This window comes from Gadus morhua, chromosome 12 (genome assembly GCF_902167405.1).
Source record: "Gadus morhua chromosome 12, gadMor3.0, whole genome shotgun sequence".
Classification (NCBI taxonomy): domain Eukaryota; kingdom Metazoa; phylum Chordata; class Actinopteri; order Gadiformes; family Gadidae; genus Gadus; species Gadus morhua.
The window spans coordinates 27,005,675-27,023,045 of NC_044059.1; the positions used below are offsets into that span (position 1 = coordinate 27,005,675).

Genomic DNA, 17,371 nt, shown 5'->3' on the forward strand with positions numbered 1-17,371 from the left:
TGTTGTAATTCCTCACCGCACGATGAGGAGTGACAGGGAGCCCTGATACATTCTCTGTGCCCTGCTGTCTTTCCCCAGTGTTGATTAATAAAATGACACTTGTATGTATCGTAGTCCCTTACAAAATACATGATTTCTCGATGATGTAGAGGTCATTGTTTTAAAAAAACAATGATACAAAATGTAGTCTTTTTTTGGATTAATGAAAAAGGATGTGTCTTTGGTGACGAGGTGACTTTAATGGGACTAAAAACCAGCCATCCAGCCCTAGCTGATGTTTTTAAGTTATATTTAATTTGCTGGGTTTGTTTCTCCAAGGTTCTGGGTTGGGGCCCTGTTGTCTGCAGCTGACCTGTGAGCTAGCTTAAGCTGTTGTGCTGACTGCTCCACCAGGGGTCTCTAGCGTGATACCGTCTGTGTGGAGCTCAGACACAGGTCAGAGTCAGCAGTCTGTTGAACAGGGCCCACTCCCAACCACACACAAACACACACACACATACACACACACACACACACACACACACACACACACACACACACACACACACACACACACACACACACACACACACACACACACACACACACACACAAGCATGTGAACATAGAAGCATGTACACACACACACACACACACACACACACACACACACACACACACAAGCATGTGAACATAGAAGCATGTACACACACACACACACACACACACACACACACACACACACACACACACACACACACACACACACACACACACACACACACATAACCACCTCACGACCCTGCTATAAGCACATGACATGCACATACAGTGACGCATGTAACTTGCTTAAACAGCCTGGGTCCTCAACACTCTTAAAACGGTTTAAAGAGGAAGACCTGAACCGTGACACGTGTCTTTTATTTTTAAACTGTTAAATACCTCACAACCGTGTGTTGCTCTATTAGTGGTGTATTTCCCCTCCAAATACCTCTAAATGTCACTTTCAAAATGTACGGCATGTATAAAATATAATGGAGCCACTAAACACTGTACCTTGGGGGCTCCTTGCCTTTTCCAGCGTTGCGATTTATTCTTAAAACCTGTCCGAGCCCCTGTGTTGCTAGGCTACGGCCATGATAACACCTTAACCCCCCCTTACTTTACTCCTCATTCTGGAGCATTCGGTTTGCTGTTATTGTTCTTTTTTGTTGACGTTTTTGGTCGAGGCCTACTTAGTTATTTCAGCACTCGCATTAAGAACGATTGACCGTCCGTCTATCCTGTGCTTATATCTGGTTTCATTCGGAAAGTCGCAGCCCATTACTTCAGCCCATTAATCCAAGCAGGTTATAAACTCTGACAGAGACGTACTGTCCCATCCACTCAAATGTCCCTTTGCGTCCGCTAAGCGACTACATCTAATACCCAACGTCTGACGCCATGACAGCACTGGTGATCGTGACGAAGACGTCCCTAACGAGGGTCACTGTGGAGACGGGGGGGGGCTGGGTGGTAGTGTGTGTACACGGTGGTGCGCTGTGCTCTTCTGCCACCGCTCACAGCCCTCTGGCTGAGTCTGTTTCTGACTTACTGTATCTTTCACTCATCATCATCATGAATGACTTCCTGGCCAACACACTGTGCATATGAATCATAGATGACAATCTCTTACTCTCTGTGTCACTTACTCTCTCTCTCTCTCTCTCTCTCTCTCTCTCTCTCTCTCTCTCTCTCTCTCTCTCTCTCTCTCTCTCTCTCTCTCTCTCTCTCTCTCTCTCTCTCTCTCTCTCTCTGTCTCTCCCCCCTCCCCAGTAAAGCCGAGGCCGAGGCCATAGAGTCTGAGCTGCTGAAGGAGTACCGGTTTGGACCGCAGCAGCTGATCGAGATCTGGGGTCACGCCTGTGCCATCGCCATCACTAAGGTCTGTTCCCACCCCCATCCACCCACCCACCCAGCCCCCCAAACCCCCCCCCCCCCCCCCCCCCCAGTGTGGTGGTACACTGGTTTGAACCCTGTCCCTCTCTTCAAACCATTGCTTCACCCTGAGAGAGGGCTGAGTAAGTGTTCCCCTGCATAAGTATTTTAACCGTAGGCACAGTGATCTGTTTTTATAGCTAATAAAGATGTTTTGGAGTTTGCTTTCCCGTGGAGAGGCAAAGGCCAGCAGCAGCACCAGCAAGAGCTAGAATAAAGTATTGTGGCGAAAGAAAGAGTTCCTCTTCCTAATGTCCCACTGCCTTGGCAGAGGCTGCGCGTGTGCGTGTGTGTGTGTGTGTGTGTGTGTGTGTGTGTGTGTGTGTGTGTGTGTGTGTTAGTGTGTGTGTGTGTGGACTGCGTGCGTGTGGTGTGTGTGTGAGTGTGTGAGGCTGTGTGTCTGTTTGGGACTTTGTGAGTGTGTATGTGTGTGTGTGTGTGTGTGTGTGTGTGTGTGTGTGTGTGTGTGTGTGTGTGTGTGTGTGTGTGTGTGTGTGTGTGTGTGTGTGTGTGTGTGGTATGTGTGTGTGTGTGGTGAGGTCAAAGTACATCTGCTCCCTGTGTAAGCATATCTATATATAGTTTGGCCATGTACCGTTCTTTCCTCCTCTGCTTTACTTCTCTTTCGACGCAGGTCAGCTCTGTTGTATATTTTCCTTGCTATTTGATGTAAGCCTACTCTGTACTTTTGAAATCACGCTGTGATCAGGACTAAAACGTGTACACCATCACCCTTCGTCCCCGCCGTTTAGTGAGAGAGAACAGGATTCCGGTGTGGCAAAGTTCATCGATTTCCTTCCAGGCTTCCCAGTTCGCCGGGCTATGTTGCATTCCTGCATGCCCAATTTACCTCTGAACATTTTCACACACGAGACGAACGTCAATGTTTTGTCTCAGGGACGGGTTTCCGTACTCCCGTCCCAAGTGTTCCAGACAGCCCGTCTAAACGCGCTCCACGGCACAGCGACACTAAACGGCGCACTTACCGGCCGCCAGGTCTCCCCCTGCGCGCTCTGGTGGAGGCGGTGGAGGTGGAGGAAGTGGTGGAGGTGTTGGTGGAGGAGGTGGTGGAGGTTGTGGAGAAGCAGAGCACAAGTAACACCCACTCCTGGAGGAGGAGGTGGGAGTGGTGGTGGAGGTGGAGGTGGAGGAGGTGGTGGTGGAGTTGGTGGGGGTGAAGGTGGAGGTTATGGTGGTGAAGGTGAAGGTGGTGGTGGAGGAGGTGGTGGTGGTGGTGGTGGAGTCAGAGGGGATGGTGGAGGTGGATGAGGTGGAGGTGGTGGTGGAGGTGGTGTAGGAGGGGGAAGTGGAGGGGGTGGTGCTGGAGGTGGTGGTGCTGGAGGTGGTGGTGGTGGAGGAGATGGTGGTGGTGATGGCGGTGGAGGAGATGGTGGAGGAGGTGGAGGAGGCGATGGAGTTGGACCTGGTGGAGGTTGTGGCGCTCCCTCTGCTGTACTCAGTAGCGTGTCAGGATCAAAGCTGTGGCCGGCGTCATGCGTCGCTCGTTTTCGGTCGGAGGTTCACGTGCTGTGCGACCTCCGCCCGAATCGGAAGCTTCCTGGGAGGCAGCGGAACCTTTTGTTCCTAGCACGGCGTTCCCCTCAGGAACGTCCGCGCTGGGGGGGGGGGGGGGGGGGGGGAGGAGTCAAGGCAGGAGTCAGCGCGTGACGGAGAGAGACAGGAAAACAGGAAGACAGGAAAAACTGAGAAAGACAGATGGAAAGGATACCGAGAGGTGGGATAAGGACAGCCGGACGGAGTGACGTACAGACAGACGGACGGAGCGAGTTACAGACAGACGGAGGCCGTTGGCTGTTGAGCGTCAGATAAAAGCTTTTCGACAAACAAAATTGGAGATGGCGAGCTGAACCCAAAGAAACAGACGGCGAGCTGAACCCAAAGAAACAGACGTGCGGAGAAAGATCGGTGGGCAGAAAGAAAGAAAAAAGAAAGCTGAATGAAATCAATCCTAGCGCTGGCTGAGGCAGGGAGAGGAGAGGGGGGGGAGACGGGTAGTGATAGAGTGGAGAGGACCTGCTCCGTGCAACCAACCCTCCAGCCACATCCTCTCCCTCTCTGCTATCTTCATCCCCCCACTCCGGGCCCCGAGCCGGCCCCCACAGCAGCAGCAGCAGCGCCGGCCCCAGACAGCATAGCGTTACTAGACAAACACGGCTCAGCCCCCGCCTGGCCCTCGCCTGGACCCCGCCTGGCCCCGGGCCAGAGCCACCCGCAGGCCGCCAAACAGCACGCTACCGGCTGCCGGCTACCGGCTGCCCGCATTACATCAGCCCTATTTAAGGGGGAATTACAGCAGAGGAAGCAGACGGTGTGATTTCACTGGTGGTCTACGGGTCGGCTTCCAGAGACCCCCACAAACATGCACTGCTGCAACCGCACACACGTCCACGTGCACGGATATAGGCCTTTTCATACTCTCTCTCCATCAAGATCTCTCCATCTCTCTCTCTCTCTCTCTCTCTATTCTCTCTCTCTATCTCTTTCTCTCTCTCTCTCTCTCTCTCTCTCTCTCTCTCTCTCTCTCTCTCTCTCTCTCTCTCTCTCTCTCTCTCTCTCTCTCTCTCTCGCTCTCTCTCTATTCTCTCTCTCTATCTCTCTCTCACTCTATTCTCTCCCTTTTCTCTCGCTCTCGCTCTCTCTCTCTCTCTCCCCCTATCTCTCTCCATCACGATCCCTCCATCTCCCTCTCTCTCTCTCCATTTTAGCTCTCTCTCTGTTCTCTCCCTTTTCTCTCGCTCTCGCTCTCTCTCTCTCTCTCTCTCTCTCCCCCTTCTCTCTCTCTCTCTCTCCCCCTCTCTCTCCATCACAATCTCTCGTTCTCTCTACCTCTCTCTCTCTCCATCTCGATCTTTATGGTTCTCTCTCTTTCTCTCTCCCCCCTCTCGTTTTCTATTTCTTTCGCTCCATCTCTCTCTCGCTCTCTCTCCCGCTTTCTCGCTTTCCTCTCCCCCTTTCTCGTTCTCTCTCTCTCTCTCTCTCTCTCTCTCTCTCTCTCTCTCTCTCTCTCTCTCTCTCTCTCTCTCTCTCTCTCTCTCCCCCTCTCTCTCTCTGTCTCTCTCCCCCTCTCTCTCTCTCTCTCTCTCCCCCTCTCTCTCTCTCTCTCTCTCTCTCTCCCTCAGTCTCTCTGTATCTCTCTCGATCTCTCAGCGTCTGGATAGAACACTACGGCACACTGTTGCAGAATAGATTATGAGCGCGAAGCGAGAAATCATTCCAGGTTCCATCAAAAACATCAGCATCCATAGCTCATGCTTGCATCTGCTTGTGTGTGTGTGTGTGTGTGTGTGCGTGTGTGTGTGTTTGTGTGCGTGTGCGCATGTGTGTTTGTGTGTGTGGGTGTGCATGTTTTATTCTGTTTGCATTAGCTCATTGAGCAGAACACAGGGGCTTTGAGTTGGCTAGCATGGATTACATCATGAGATTTATCATCTTCCATTCGACTCATATGGACATGAAATTATCTAATGTATGTCTATGAAATCGAATTATCTCATCTAAAACTAAATGAGTTATGCTGACATAACATCTGTTGGAAAAGGGTCACGATATAACGTTTCTAATATGCATTTAACCCCACAACTGGTATTAGTTTCACAATTTGGTTATTTAAATAGAGTGTCATTAAACTGCATTCATACATGAAGCTCAATTGGATTGTTTTAGTATCCAATGGTCAAGTCAAATACCTAAAAAATTAATCATTATTTTAGCTTGACCTTAGATAGTCCGCCTCAATAGAGTAAAGTCCCGTGTGAATGTACGCCTTCATGCACACTCGTAAACCAGTCACGTACGTCACATCGCACCCCTCCTCGCCTGGCACATCTCAGCAGACCAGACATGCTGATGTAGCCTTTAAAAGCCCGTACAACGGAAACCAACACTCGGTTAAAACGAACCCTGTGTCAGAATACAGGGATATTTTAAAAGTTAAAATAAAACTTAAAACTAAGTTGTGCCCAGCAAAAAGGATGGAGCAAATCTTGACCTGCACCCAAGGATGGGTGCAGGTCAAGTTTTGCTCCATAATTTTTGCTGGGCACCCAGAGATGGGTGCAGGTCAGATTAATAAAGATAATAATAAATAAAGCCATTGCTTGACATGGCTGGGAATTACCAACAATTGGAATGCGCCCCTGGAAAATACAACAACACAATCATAATCACAATCATAATTATGTGTGGGTGTATGCATCTATTTCTATATAATACATAGATCTATTTAGATCATATTTATTGAAATCACTGTCATGAATTCTTTAGTTTGCGACTATTATCTTGACATAATGCAGGTTTGTTTGCGATTTTGTCTGGGTCCATTTTGTAAGAGAAACTACCTGTGATTCGCAGCAGACTGACACTTCTACTGCTGACAGCTGGTCATTAAGGCAGAGCCGAGGTAATTAAAGTTAGCTTCTCCCTGCTGGGAAACAGGTCAGTGCAGTCTGTTACACCGACACACTGATGACATATCCTTGTGTGTGCGTGTGCTTGTGAGTGTGTGTGTGTGAAAGACATATCCTTGTGTTGACACACACACACACCACGCACACACACACACACACACGCGCGCACACAAGCAAACACGCCATGGGCAGGTTTCCATTTCCATGCAGAGATGCAGAGTGTCTCTGTAAATGAACTTTGGGTCGTTAACGCACACTCTCCCAGCATGAGACCAACTGAGAGACTCTTCTATCTCTGGTGCCTCAGAACCACATTCTCTCCATCTCTCTCATGCTGCTCCTGCTGCTGCTGTATGTCTCTCGCCCCCTTGCTCACATTCTCTGTCTCTCTCTCTCTGTCTCTCTCTCTCTCCCTCTCTCCCTCTCTCTCTCTCTCTCTCTCTCTCTCTCTCTCTCTCTCTCTCCCTCTCTCTCTCTCTCTCTCTCTCTCTCTCTCTCTCTCTCTCTCTCTCTCTCTCTCTCTCTCTCTCTCTCTCTCTCTCTCACTTACTCAGCTGTTAATGAGTTCACGAATTCGCCTCTTCTGGTATTGCAGTTCTTTTTCTTGGAGTTAAAGATAGCTTTCCACTGTGTATCCTAAAGGGCCTACGTCACACCTCTCCGACCGTCACCACCTCCACCTCCACCTCCTGCTGAGGAGAGTCTCGGTGAAAACCGTGTCTCTCGGTTTCTGCACTTTATTGCCCTAATTAAAGCACTGTCGCGTTGCTCCCATTCGTTCTATGTGAGCGGCCGACTTCTCTGTCTGATCCAGCTGCCACCACCGGTGGAAGTGAAGAATCTGTACATTTCGGTGCTGCCATTTTCAACCTTGTCTCACAGGAATCCGTGAAATGACTACGGACGAATAACTCGAAATCCGTGGACAAATCACGGAAACACGCCGATTTCCGTGATGTGGCCACGGAATTTGCTCCAATGCAAGTTAATGACGCTGATGTTCCGTGGCTCACACACGGATCCCCGTTTCAACGAGCGAGTCGACCACGGGGGCTTAACTCAAAACCCGGGGTGGTCTCACTGAAATACTTAAATTGTCCGTGATGTGGCCACGGAATTTGCTCCAATGCAAGTAAATGACACTGTTATTCCGTGGCTCACACACGGATATCGGCGTGTTTCCGTAATGTGGCCACGGATTTCGAGTTAAGCGTCCGACCGTAGTCATTTCACGGATTCCTGTGAGACCATGTTGGCCATTTTGTAGCTTATTGCTAAAATAAAGAGGCAGAGACGCGACAGGTGGGCTCTTGTCTAGTCACATGATTTCCTGTTTAATATCGGAGCCAACGCCCCGACTCGTGTGTTTCTCTCACCCCGGCTGTAGTCTGATTATCTGTAATAACTGTGACGTTATCGGAGTAATCAAACGTTACGTGTTTAGTCACAGCGCGTTGGCCCGCCTCTCCATGGAGCCGGCTTTCATTACGGATCTCAATCTTCTCACGTCTGGGAAATGCAGCGGTGCGAGTTGTTTCTCATTATCGTATCATCCTCAATCAGCCCATCACGGGCCAGTCCACGAGCAGAACGACAGTGACATATGTTTACAGTGTTGTTAATGGACCTCTCTGGTGGTGGGAAGACTTGATGCGTCAGGCATGGAGGAGAGCTATGGCTGCTTCAGGCCCTGCTGTGATTAACGTGAGTCATCCCCCGACACATCACTGACACAGACACACGCACGCACGCACGCACACACACGCACACACACACACGCACGCACACGCACGCACACACTCACCCAGAAACACACACAGACTAAGACATAATATACACTGGTACCGATACACAAAATCATCACAGAAACGCACGCACGCACACACACACCGACACACACACTGACACCGACACACACACACACACACACACACACACACACACACACACACACACACACACACGCAAACACACACACACACACGCAAACACACACACACACACACACACACACACACACACACACACACACACACACACACACACATCCTTGTTTTTATTTTGGTGTGATCCAAGAGTAGCCGATTGGCTGACAGCTCCAACAGCAAATAACTGACCCTTTTAGAAGGTGCCACATGATTTACAAGCAGACAGGGCCCAATGATTGAGGTGAAGCCAGTACCCTACTTCTGGACCTTAGATGGAAAGACCAACCTTAGTACGGAAGCAACCCACGGTAAAGACCCTGGTATTTTTCCACCACTTTGCCAGCTGTATTTTAATGAAAATGATTCCTTTCCTCATTGAGAGAGGGAAAAGGAGTGAGAGAGAGACAGAGAGACACAGACAGACAGAGAGAGACAGAGAGAGACAGAGTTTGAAAGAGAGACTGAAAGAGAGACAGACGGACGGACAGACGGACAGACAGACGGACAGACAGAAAGACCTTGCTTTCATCCTCTTACTTGGTTGTAGAATGTATTTTTTATAGTGATAAGGGCCCACAGCCAGCTCGAGGATACGAGTGACCCCTAGAGAAAGAGATCTGAATGCCTTAATGCTTAACAGTGATTATTTTCTCAACATTTGTCCTTTTTACACTCCCTGTCTAATCTTCTAATCATACTTTGTGTTAACTGTAAACACAAGTCAGTTCTCTACACTCAGTTCACAATTCAACAAAACACTTCTAGCAATACTGTAAACACCACACTCGACATCGCACCACTATTGGACCGATAGCAGTTCCACACTGACACATGTGAGAACACTTTTAGATAATGAGTTCACTTACAATCAGAGCTTGAGTGCTACAAATTAGCCACCGGTAAACATTATGTTTGGCCAATATTGGACCGATAGTATGAGGGGTCAGGAGGATGAGAAGGAGGAAGGAGAAAGGAGAAAGTGGTAAACGAGGAGGTTTTTAAGCAAAGAGGAGGAGGAGGGGGAGAAGTGGGATGGGGGAGATGAAGAGGACAGGGAAGAGAAGGAGGAAGAACACAAAAACTGCTGATTTCAGTTGAACCTAGAGTGTTCTGGCTGTGAGGCAGCAGTGCCTGGCCCAAGGGTAATGGTGGGAGAGGGGCCAGGATACGATACTTACCACGCTGAGAGCTCAGGACAACGTCGCATGTGATGTTGATGAAGTCTAACGGTTAGACACACAGAGAAGGCAAGATTTTGCAAAAATTTGAGCCGTTTTTTTTCCCCGCCCTAAATGTCATTGATCTTACCTTCTTTTACATTTTTGTTGTTGTTTCTTTTTGCAACTTTTTCCACTGATTTGTACTGATGGTGTGTTATGGAACACACATCCACTCTGGACACGTTGGGATACCTGTTTGTGTTTGTGTGTGTGATGACTACATGAATGACGAAACCTGATGGCAACAACATACTATGCCCTGCACACAGAAAGAGCAAGAGCCACAATTGTATTTAATTTATCAGTGCTTGGTTGCTGCTTTATGTTTTATTCATATTATGTTTTTGTGTACTGTGTTGATGCAAAACATACATTTTTCTAGAGGTTGAAGCGATAACTGTTTGCAATAGATGTAAAATGGTTTGCTGGTTTGGTATAAGGTCTTGCAGTGTGTAGAGTTTTGCAAAAGATAGCCAATCATTTTAAAGAAAGTGCCTTCGCAACTTCAAGGGATAAACACCATAAACACTGTGTCAGCTGGTCTGTCATCTTTTCTTAACCTTTGTACTCCCATCTCCACGTTGTACACTATTCACCAACAGCCCTGTTTATATCCACGAGCTCTCAGTCATAATGTTCACAATCTCTCTCTCACCCTCCCTCCCACCCACCCTCTCCCTCTTCCTCTCTCCCCCCCCCCCTCTCTCTCTCTCTCTCTCTCTCTCTCTCTCTCTCTCTCTCTCTCTCTCTCTATCCCCCCTCGTTCTCTCCCCCCCACCCCCCCCCCTCTCCCCCCCCCCACCCCCCCCCTCTCTCTCTCTCTCTCTCTCTCTCTCTCTCTCTCTCTCTCTCTCTATCCCCCCCTCTCTCTCTCTCTCTCTCTCTCTCCCCCTCTCCCTCCCTCTCTCTCTCTCTCTCCCCCCCCCTCTCTCTCTCTCCCCCCCCTCTCTCTCTCTATCTTCCCCCCCTCTCTCTCTCCCCCCCTCTCCCTCCCTCCCTCTCTCTCCCCCCCCTCTCTCTCTCTCCCCCCCTCTCTCTCCCTATCTCCCCCCCCTCTCTCTCCCCCCCCCCCCCCCCCCCCCCCCCTCTCTCTCTCTGCAGGCCTACCCTCTCAGCTCCATGGGGAGGAAGCAGCCCACGGTGCTGGTGGTGTGCGGGCCTGACCAGAACGGCTGCATCGGGCTGGTCTGCGCCAGACACCTGCGCATGTTTGTAAGTCGGCCCACCAGGTTTTATAGTGATTAGCACCGTTACGATGATGAGGGGGTTGTTATTGTTATTATCACGGTGTGACGGAGCAGTCTGACCACGCCGGGCTCGGCCCCCACTGCCGAACGTTGAAGAGCGATCAGCTCACCGCAGGACATTCCTATTAAATCTAATACTCCGCGAGGGAAAAAAGAGCAACGCGCAAACCGCAGCACATACCGCTGGCTTCAGTCACAGGCCTGGCTCCAGGCGCACACTAGTACAGCGTGCCGTGCGAGAGAGTTAAACAGCGAGGGAAGCGAGGGGTGAGGGGGGAAGTGAGAGTATTTACGACATGCGACGGGCCCTCTGTGTTTTGAGGTATTTGTGTTCGGCTCCTGTGAAAGATCTCGGCACCGCTGTTATCCCGCTACTTCCTGCGCCGCGGGCAGTGGAGACCAGCCATGATGTCATGCTATTGTTGCGCGCCGTTATAGCCGTCTGGGTCTCTCTCTAGCGGACGGCCGCCATGATGTGATGTCATGCCAGTGCTGTCTGGGTGCTCTCTGGGGCCATATGCCGCGGGAGCTGATTGATGGTTCCAGGAAAAAAAGTCTCACCCACGCCTCGGAACACAGGATTCACCCGACGCAGGGAGCCATGCGGCAGAAGCTCCTGAGGAGAGCCAGGCGTCGGTCGCTCTGGACGGCCGGCGACGAAGAGGTGCAGGCCCCGGTGTGTGTGTGTGTGTGTGTGTCTGAGGAGAGGTGAAGGCCGGCGTGTGTTTGTGTGTGTGTCACAGGATGCGCACCTCGTGAACTGGATCCATCGACGTACCTTTCCAAACGCGTTATTGACCCTCCGTTTGCAAAGTAGAGCTGTTGCTCCGACCGATGCCACGTTAATATTATGTTTTCTTGCAAGAGAAGACAAGTCTCTCACGCTCTCTCTCTCTCTCTCTCTCTCTCTCTCTCTCTCTCTCTCTCTTTCTCTCTCTCTCTCTGTGTTGTCTGTCTCACTCTATATCTCTCTCTCTCACTCTTTCTCTCTCTCTCTCTCTCTCTCTCTCTCTCTCTTCCTCTCCATCACTCTCTCTCTCTCTCTCTCTCTCTCTCTCTCTCTCTCTCTCTCTCTCTCTCTCTGTCTCTCTCTCTCTCTCTCTCTTTATTTCTCTTTCACCCCCCTCTGTGTCTCGCTGTCTCCCCCTGGGCTGAGCACAAGAGGGGGCCAGCTTTCAGGTTGATCTATTACACACCGTCGCTCCAAAGAACAATTATCCAGCACAGCTCTAACCAGGATTACATTACATTTACTGGTCCTTCAGCAGAGGCTTTCATCCAGAGTGACTCAGATGTGAGGCTGAGAACAATCAGAGCACGAAATCAAAATTCTAGCAAATGCAAATGCTTTCCAGCACGACGAGCACGAGAAAAGCGATATCGTTTGCCTTCTCAGCGGGATGGAAGCGGTCCCCACGACGCAACGATAGGGAAAGGGAATGGTTCAGACGCAGACGATAAGAACATCACATCAACATGTGGCTGAGGTGCTTTGAAACCGCACAGTGGCTCGAGAACGTTGTGTTTTCTTTGGAAAATCAAGTGCTCTCAGGCTGTAAGAGTATATGTTTTCCATCGGTGTGAGGTGAACCCTGCCAGGCTAGAGGTGCAGCGAGGAGACAGACACAAGTATGAATCGTCTAGTGTTCTGGAACCCACCCACACACCCACGCAAACACACACACACACACACACACACACGCACACACGTGCATACACACACGTGCACACGCATACACACACACACGTGTACACAGACGGGCACACACACACACACAGGTCTGCATACACACACACACAGAAACATGCATACACACACAAGCACACACGCATACACACACAGGCGCATGCAAATGCACATACATGTACACACACACATACAGACACAGGCACACGCAAATACACACACACACATCCTCGCCTTAGGGCACCGATTCAAGCTGTGAATGTGATTAGACAAGAAATAGAAATGAACAACCAGCGACGAGGGGATTGTGGGGAGGGGGGGGGGGGGGAACGGCAGAACGGCACACTTGCGCGTGTTTGTCTTAGTGCATCTGGCGTCGGCCTCTGACTCTTTCCACACCTCGGCACATGGAAACAAAACCAAACAACAAGAGGAACGCGAACTCGTCCCCCGCGTTCCCACCGTCGAGGGCCGCCCTGGCGCAGAATGGCCTCCATTAGTTCCCCTCCGCAGCACGCGTGTTACACTAACCGATACATGGGGTGTGAAGATGCCTTCAAGGTGCCCCGTGGGGCCCCCCACCCTACACCGGGGGGGCCCGCCGTGTTTCCAGGGATGAGTCAAAGAGTAAACGGCGGCACCCCAATGGAAAACTCGTCCTCCTCAAGGAAAGGCTTTGTTTTTTTGACCGTTGCGAAGCACCTTCCAGCGCCCGGTGAACTGTGAGACAAAACAGGGGAACCATCATCATCATCGTCACCCATTACAAGAAAACTCAGACTCTGAAGGAGGCCGGGTAATCTGGTTAACCTCCCTGAAAACCAGCAGTGACTACGCTGGTGTCCTGTCTGTGACCTGCACCCCCCCGCCTCCTACAGCCCAGATGGATCATTCCGCCGTTCATGTGCTGTGACGGTATATAGAAGACAGCGGTCTCGGGGCGATGGTATCGGTGTGTTACTGCTGTTTTGTTAGGGCGGGGACCTCCAAGGGGGTCTGAGGCACGGCGGCTGCTCGAGGTTGTGTTCTCTCGACGGTAACCATGGGGATGACGTCAGGTGACGGCTGGCGAGGTGCCCTGATTGGTCTAGAGGCCCGGGTAGCCAGTAGCACGTCTGGCTGCCTGACGAATGACTTCCTGCTGCAGCAATCCACGCGGAGGCTTCATGTTAGGAGGCTCAGACTCACTTTTATGCTGCTCGGGAGTGAGAACCATCAATAGGGAGGACCGACGCCAAGTTCTCCATCACTGTGAGTCCCCAGCTCACAGTTATAGTTTGCAGAAATACTCAGAAGCAATTGGATGAATATAAAGAGATGATGGGGTGTTAATGTATTTCTCTTGGCTGAACAGATCGTACGTGGGGAATTTTGTTGTCTAAATCCCCTCCAATCATCACAATGATTAGATTTACTGCCTCTCAATAAAGTGTATGGCTCTCGTCATCCTGTTGACATCACGACTAGGGCTAGGTAACACATCGTTAGAAAAGCACAGATTCCCTATAATACACTCTAAATGTCTTAATTGCCCGACTACTGCTAATAAATTACGACCGGCAAATGGCTGTACGGTTCCGCTCGGTCGGGTTTATTTGCATTCCGTGGCCCAGAAAGCGCCTGGCTGTGTCTCACTTGTTCAAAGTCTCACAAAAGATGTTTACCATGGTGCCACCCACGTCTCCAAACACACACAGACACGTGTGCAAACACACACACACACAAACACACACACACACACGCGCTCTGACGCGCGCAGGACAGCGTCCTAGTGCGGCGGGATTCTTTTATGGTCGTCTCAACGGTTCCGCGGCCGTGCTAGAATCACAAATCTTAGGTGGTCGCCAGCGGCGATGGGAGCATCACAGACCGCGAGCGCTTCTGGTTTTCGCGTCTGCTCCCGAGCCATCAGTCAAAGAGGGGGCCGAGCTGAATCCACAAACACATCGGACCCCTAAGTGAAATTAAGTGTTTTCTTTGTGCAGTGGGTCGACAAAGCGCCACCGGCCACCGCTGTCTAAGTTATCATGTCTAGCGTGACCGGTCTACAGCGTTCACCGAGTTAATGGGGTGAGCTTACTTCCACACACTGTTTATTTTTGGTTGTTTTCCCTCTCTCGTCACCACCCCCCCCCCCCCCCCCCCCCTCCCCCCCCCCCCCCCCCCCACCCCCAACCCCCCCCCACCCCCTCCTGACCTGTAGGAATATGAGCCGACCATTTATTACCCCAAGCGTTCCTCAAACGGTCTGCACCAGGACTTCACCGTGCAGTGTGAGAAGATGGACATCCCCTTCCTCTCATACCTGCCCACCGAGGTACCCGCACATCGCCTTCTCTTATTCCGTTACTTAATCCATAAAAAGATCGGTGAAAACATTAATAAGCTGTTCGGATTTGGTTTAGATATCGAGTTGTCATGTTCATTTAGAAATGACGCAATTGTGTCGTGAATTTGCTCTGACTGGAAACACTATGATGCAAAAATCCGATGACTGTCTCAAGCTTCTCTATGTATCTGTATCTGTCCCTATTAAAATAAACCTTAAATAAATCAATAAATACAGTCTTGATTCCATTGCTGTACTTCTGTTAATGCAGCTCTGGCCACGGTTTGAGATATTTTCCCATCGGTCGCCACTGTTGTACATGAAGAATCCCAGGCCTGTAGGGATCACATGGGCTTGCTGTCTGCTCTGTAGGTTCAGCTGATCAACGACGCGTACCACCTGGTGATCGACGCCATCCTCGGGCTGGAGGCCGACCCGGCCAACGTCAAGGAACCCTATGCCGGCATGCTGGTGACCCTGAAGCAGGTGAAGATCCCCATCGTCAGCGTGGACGTGCCTTCAGGTAAGTCAGGCTCCTTTTGTGAAGCACTCAAAGCTTGGCCTGGGTCTCTGAACCCTGCGTGATAGATGGGCCTCCGGGCAGGCTTGGCTCCTCCTAGCACGGCCTTCTCCAAGTCGGCCTGCACACACACACCAGGGATAAATCTTCCTGCTGTGGTTAACTTAGTGTGAGATTATCCCCACCTCCATCCCAGTCTCCTCTCAGAGAGAGAGAGAGAGAGAGAGAGAGATACACAAAGGCTCCATCCCGGCTGTCACCGACTCCAGACTGTTGCTCTTTTCTCCCGCCAACTTGGTTCCCGATCAGGGGCTAGGGTAATCAGTTGTGGTGCATCTATTCTGGCTTGTAAGCGGAAAAAAACTTGATCGCAATTATTTGGTTCCACAAGGGATGTTTCCATAGCAGGTGGTTCGTCATCTGCTAAATATCAAAGTTGAAAAGTTTTCAAGTCTTTTTTTGGCTTTGCTGCTTTCAACACAAAGTGCCAAAGAACTCAGGATTACCCAACAGGATGCTCCCCAAGCTGTTATTCTCCATGTCTCTCACCATGTCCCTGTCTCTGTCATCTCTCCTCCCAGGTTGGGACGTCGATGAGGCCAGCACAGAAGGAATAAACCCAGAGGTCCTCATATCGCTCACGGCACCCAAGAAGTGTGCCGCTAGTTTCACAGGGAAGCATTTCTTGGGCGGACGTTACCTGCCGTACGACATCCAGAAGAAATACGACCTGAATCTCCCAGAGTACCCCGGTACAGACTGTCTGATCGAACTGTAACGCACACAACCGACCCAGGCAGACCCGCTCCCTCCATTTTGAATAAATATGGGTACTCGGTTCTCATGTTTTGTACTTTCTAGAGTGTTCCAGTTCTACATGGTTATGATGTGCTGTTCCTCCATCGTTTAGAACAGGGTGCGCCGTAGCTCTGCCTTTGAGAGGATGACCTACAGTAGAAGTGTCAAAGTACCATCTAAATCTGTAGTTTGAGTGAGATCTTAGTACCTGTTTTTCCTTAAAGGATTTGTCGATGAAGAGTTTCGCCTGAGTCTGATTTCATGCTCAGTACTCGACCCTCCCGTTTATTTCCATCCGTCTTTGTTTCTTTCGGTTTGGTTTGGAGATTGGGTTTGAAATTAAGAAGTATTTTTCTCATTTGATTTGGAATGTCTTCTTGGCTCATTTTATTATTCTCAGATCAATGTAGTTTTATTTATTGTTATGGCGATGCCCTTTTGATTAATTTGATAAAATCCCAATCTGTTGTTGAGTGGTGGTACTTTATTGGTTGAACGTACACTGATAGATTTGTTGATCTGTTACTTAAATAAAGGTCCCATTTAACAAGTGGCTTGAGTTCGATTTGATTATTGTCATCTACCTGTCTCTCTGTTTGTCCATCCATCCGTGGTCAGTCAGTCAGTCAGTCAGTCAGTCTGTCTGTCTGTCTGTCCGTCCGTCCCTCCATTCGTTGTCAGTCAGTCCGTCTGTCCGTCCGTCCGTCCATCTGTTGTCTTTCTGTCGTTCTGTCCATCCATTGTTTGTCTTATTGTTTATCTGTCTGTCCGTCCATCCTTTGTCTGGCTGTCTGTATCTGTCCGTCCGTCCATCTGGTGTCTTTCTGTCGTTCTGTCCATCAATTGTTTGTCTTTCTGTTTATCTGTCTGCCCGTCCATCCTTTGTCTGGCTGTCTGTCTATCTGTCCGTCCGTCCGTCCGTCTACCCATTCCTCTGTTTTAGTGCCGATAGTGGCGGGAGAGTAGCAACCTCGAGCCAGCCTGAGGGATTTATGTGCGTCTCAGACGGGATTTCTAGGTCTCGGATAACCGATAGCAGACCGCTACGTGGAGAACTCCTCGCTCGCCGCCCAACTGGACCTGATCTGCAAATCAAAGCCATAAACAAAGTGTGATCAGACTAAATTAGAGGTAGAAGATGCTTACTCCTCACTGCACTAAGCGCTTGGCTACGCCTATAATAGCCTTGGAGTGGGACTGTGTTGCGAATGACGCTGCTCTTTTTCTTGCTTAGCGATGAGGTAATTCGTGATTTAAAC

The 17,371-nt window shown here is 50.1% G+C and overlaps 1 protein-coding gene across 1 annotated transcript in view; it reads left to right on the forward strand.

Annotated features, from left to right (window-relative positions):
* Positions 1-16,665, forward strand: part of yjefn3 (YjeF N-terminal domain containing 3) — a 42,428-nt gene extending 25,763 nt beyond the window's left edge. Inside the window, exons 2-6 of the mRNA XM_030371908.1 lie at positions 1,795-1,903; positions 10,633-10,743; positions 14,669-14,782; positions 15,167-15,317; positions 15,896-16,665. Coding sequence (XP_030227768.1) covers positions 1,795-1,903; positions 10,633-10,743; positions 14,669-14,782; positions 15,167-15,317; positions 15,896-16,092 — 682 coding nt within the window. The 3' untranslated portion in view covers positions 16,093-16,665. The remainder of the gene's footprint in view (positions 1-1,794; positions 1,904-10,632; positions 10,744-14,668; positions 14,783-15,166; positions 15,318-15,895) is intronic.
* The last annotated feature ends 706 nt before the right edge of the window (positions 16,666-17,371 follow it).